This window comes from Coenobita brevimanus, chromosome 15 (genome assembly GCF_032717465.1).
Source record: "Coenobita brevimanus isolate Jiangsu-jjx chromosome 15, ASM3271746v2, whole genome shotgun sequence".
Classification (NCBI taxonomy): Eukaryota; Metazoa; Arthropoda; class Malacostraca; order Decapoda; family Coenobitidae; genus Coenobita; species Coenobita brevimanus.
Genome location: NC_136968.1, coordinates 35332053 through 35335171, shown reverse-complemented (window position 1 = coordinate 35335171; position 3119 = coordinate 35332053). Strand labels below are relative to the sequence as shown.

The following is a 3119-nucleotide window of genomic DNA, read 5'->3' as shown; positions in this document are numbered from 1 at the left end:
TTGATTGTATTTCTTCCTGTGGTTCTATTTTTGTAAGCTGTCAATTCCTTTAGCATTTTAATCTACGATAATTGGGAGAGAAAAAACAAACCTCTGTAAACAAGAGAGTTACGTTGCCACTAAAAATCCAGATGAAATCGCTTTGGTTAAAATGCGCCGGTCGTCTGCTGCCGTGCCCATTTTCCCTTATATTACCACTTAATATTATTTCTGTGGGAGAAAACGTGCCCTTCTTGTTTAGTAACATTTTATGGACAAAGATAAATTTATTGTCCAAATGGAATTAAACACGTGGAAGATTATGTTAATGTTAAAGGTCACAAAGTTGGTGTAAAGCGACAAACATCTCTAAAACATGAAGGAGGAGAGAGCGAGGATGGGATAGAGGGATGGGGTGGAGAGGTATTGTATATGAGTGGAGAGAATTGAGAATGAGAGATTAACTAGGAGTAAGTGATTGAGATGGAGGAGAAAGGGGGAGAGGGGAAGAGCGAGGAAAGGGTGGAGAGGGAATGGTGCGAGGAAAAGAGGGCATATCCTACCGTGATTGAATGACAGGCGATTTGTTTGTGGTCACCCCTTCCGGGATTATGGTATCTGGTTGTAGATACATAACAGCCAAACAGATATACGTAAGAATACATTAGTAGTTCAACTTCACAGAGTTTCCCCTACTACAGAAAATGCAAAAATATAAGGGAAACTAAATCATTTCCAGAGACCGTCACTTCCACGGGTATATTCAATCACAAAAGCGGGAAAAAACACTATGAAACGCTTAGCCACGGTGAATTACATTTCTTACAGATGAAAAGGAATACCAAAATTAAATAAAAAGGAAATCCATACACCACATTACAACTGTCCTCTGTTCATAAAAGTCTGAAACAGTTGGACTTGAATTGTTGTAGGTTATTTGGAGGGAAACTTATTTGGCGATGCGAGTTGCCGGGATATAAGACCCAGTAAATGATCCACGTTACTAATTCCGTGGCCAAAATATTACATACATACTCAATTTACCTGCCAACCCACAAAAGATGGATGCACACCTGAGTTAAATAGTCCTATAGCTGCCCACACCAGACTAACTGAAATATTTATTGTTGTACAGGTATAAAGAGTAGAACAAAAGGTGGTGGGTCTTGTCACACACCATCAGTAAATAAAGTTCTATAGTCACTGGTTATAAATTCGAAAATGTAGCCGCTTTAGCAAATAGTAGATAATAGTATGAGGTATAAAATGTGAAGGAATTTATAAGATATATTACATACAGAAGAGAGAAGTAGCATCAGAACAATATAGCACAGTTTATGGTCATCCTTGGGTTGTATGGGGTTGGTGAGTGATGGACAAGACTCCCATATACTGTATTTATATCTATGAAAACTCCCACCAACACCACATCACTCCAACTTCACTAGATACTCATTTTTTTTTAAATCGAGGCGAAGATGCACTTGACAGGTCGGTGATGACTGGCTGAAGGAATGTCCTAATAACATCGTTGTATATCAGATAATTGCCGTTAACGTGAATCATTGAACTGAACTGAAATATTTATTGTTGCGAAAGGTACAGAGCGCTAATACAATAAAAGGTGATGCGCAGGCCCATATACATAAATGTGTACGGGCCCTGGTGATGCTCTTACTAACCTACAAGCATATCACCAACCTGTCATGTGCATCTTCGCCTCAATAAAAATAAATAAATAAACTGAATTATTTTATACATGTCCTTCATTGGTAGGCTACATACTATTGCTTCTTCTTACACTGGTTTGATTAGTATAAGGAAGACGTAGTTTATGATGCAAATATAAAAGCGAAATATTGACAGTAATGAGTTTTACCTACAAATGTACACTAAATTGAAGACTAGCAACCATTTGTATGTTACTATACATGTAATGACTGTTTGAACCCTGCTTGTTATTGTGCAGGCAGCCTCGTAGCTACCAATTCAAACCACACCGCTGCTAAATATAATACAGGAAGTTCAGAAGAGTGATGGAGGAAAATGAAAGTTAACAGGAAGGTGAAATATACAAAGTAAATTGCTTAGGAAAAGGCGTTTGGGGCTCAGAATTTAGTGATGAGAGATTAGTGATGGTGAGGAGAATGAAAGTAAACGGGGAGGTGTAATAAGCAAATTAAATCGCTTAGGAAGGAGCGTTGGGGGCTCAGAATTTAGTAGTGGTGAGGGGAATGAAAGTCAACAGTAGCAAAATAAATCGCCTAGGAAGGAGCGTTGGGGGCTCAGAATTTAGTGGTGGAGGGGAATGAAAGTCAAGAGGACGCAAAATAAATCGCTTAGGAAGAGGCGTTTGGAGGGACTCATGATTCAGTGATGGTGAGGGGAATGAAAGTGAACAGTAGGCAAAATAAATCGCCTAGGAAGGAGAGTTGGGGGCTCAGAATTTAGTGGTGGTGAGGGGAATGAAAGTCAACAGTAAGCAAAATAAATCGCTTAGGAAGAGGCGTTTGGAGGGGCTCATGATTCAGTGATGGTGAGGGGAATGAAAGTCAACAGTACGCAAAATAAATCGCTTAGGAAGAGGCGTTTGGAGGGGCTCATGATTCAGTGATGGTGAGGGGAATGAAAGTCAACAGTACGCAAAATAAATCGCTTAGGAAGAGGCGTTTGGAGGGGCTCATAATTCAGTGATGGTAAGGGGGATGAAAGTCAACAGTATGCAAAATAAATCGCTTAGGAAGAGGCGTTGGAGGGGCTCATAATTCAGTGATGGTGAGGGGAATGAAAGTCAACAGTACGCAAAATAAATCGCTTAGGGAGAGGCGTTGGGGACTCATAATTCAGTGAGGGGAATGAAACTCGTGGTGCGGGGGAGGTGATGGGTGTTTATTATGGGCGTGGGTGGCGGTGTTGTGGTGTTTTCAGGAGTCTGTGCTGGTCCCCTCACAGCAGCGGCCCGCCATTTGCCTTCCAGTCCACCAGGGAGCCAAAGTACAACCTGCAATAATAATAATAATAATAATAATAATAATAATAATAATAATATAATAATAATAATAAATAATACACAAAGTTGAAATCATCATTTTAATCCTTCATCCTCACTAATAAACTGAGAGGATGCTGTTATTGTTGTT

The 3119-nt window shown here is 39.8% G+C and overlaps 1 protein-coding gene across 1 annotated transcript in view; it reads right to left on the bottom strand.

The window, feature by feature from the left end:
* Positions 1-2849: 2849 nt before the first annotated feature.
* The window catches only part of LOC145390644 (uncharacterized), a 5569-nt gene continuing 5299 nt past the window's right edge, over positions 2850-3119 (bottom strand). Inside the window, exon 4 of the mRNA XM_080265436.1 lies at positions 2850-2980. Coding sequence (XP_080121562.1) covers positions 2926-2980 — 55 coding nt within the window. The 3' untranslated portion in view covers positions 2850-2925. The remainder of the gene's footprint in view (positions 2981-3119) is intronic.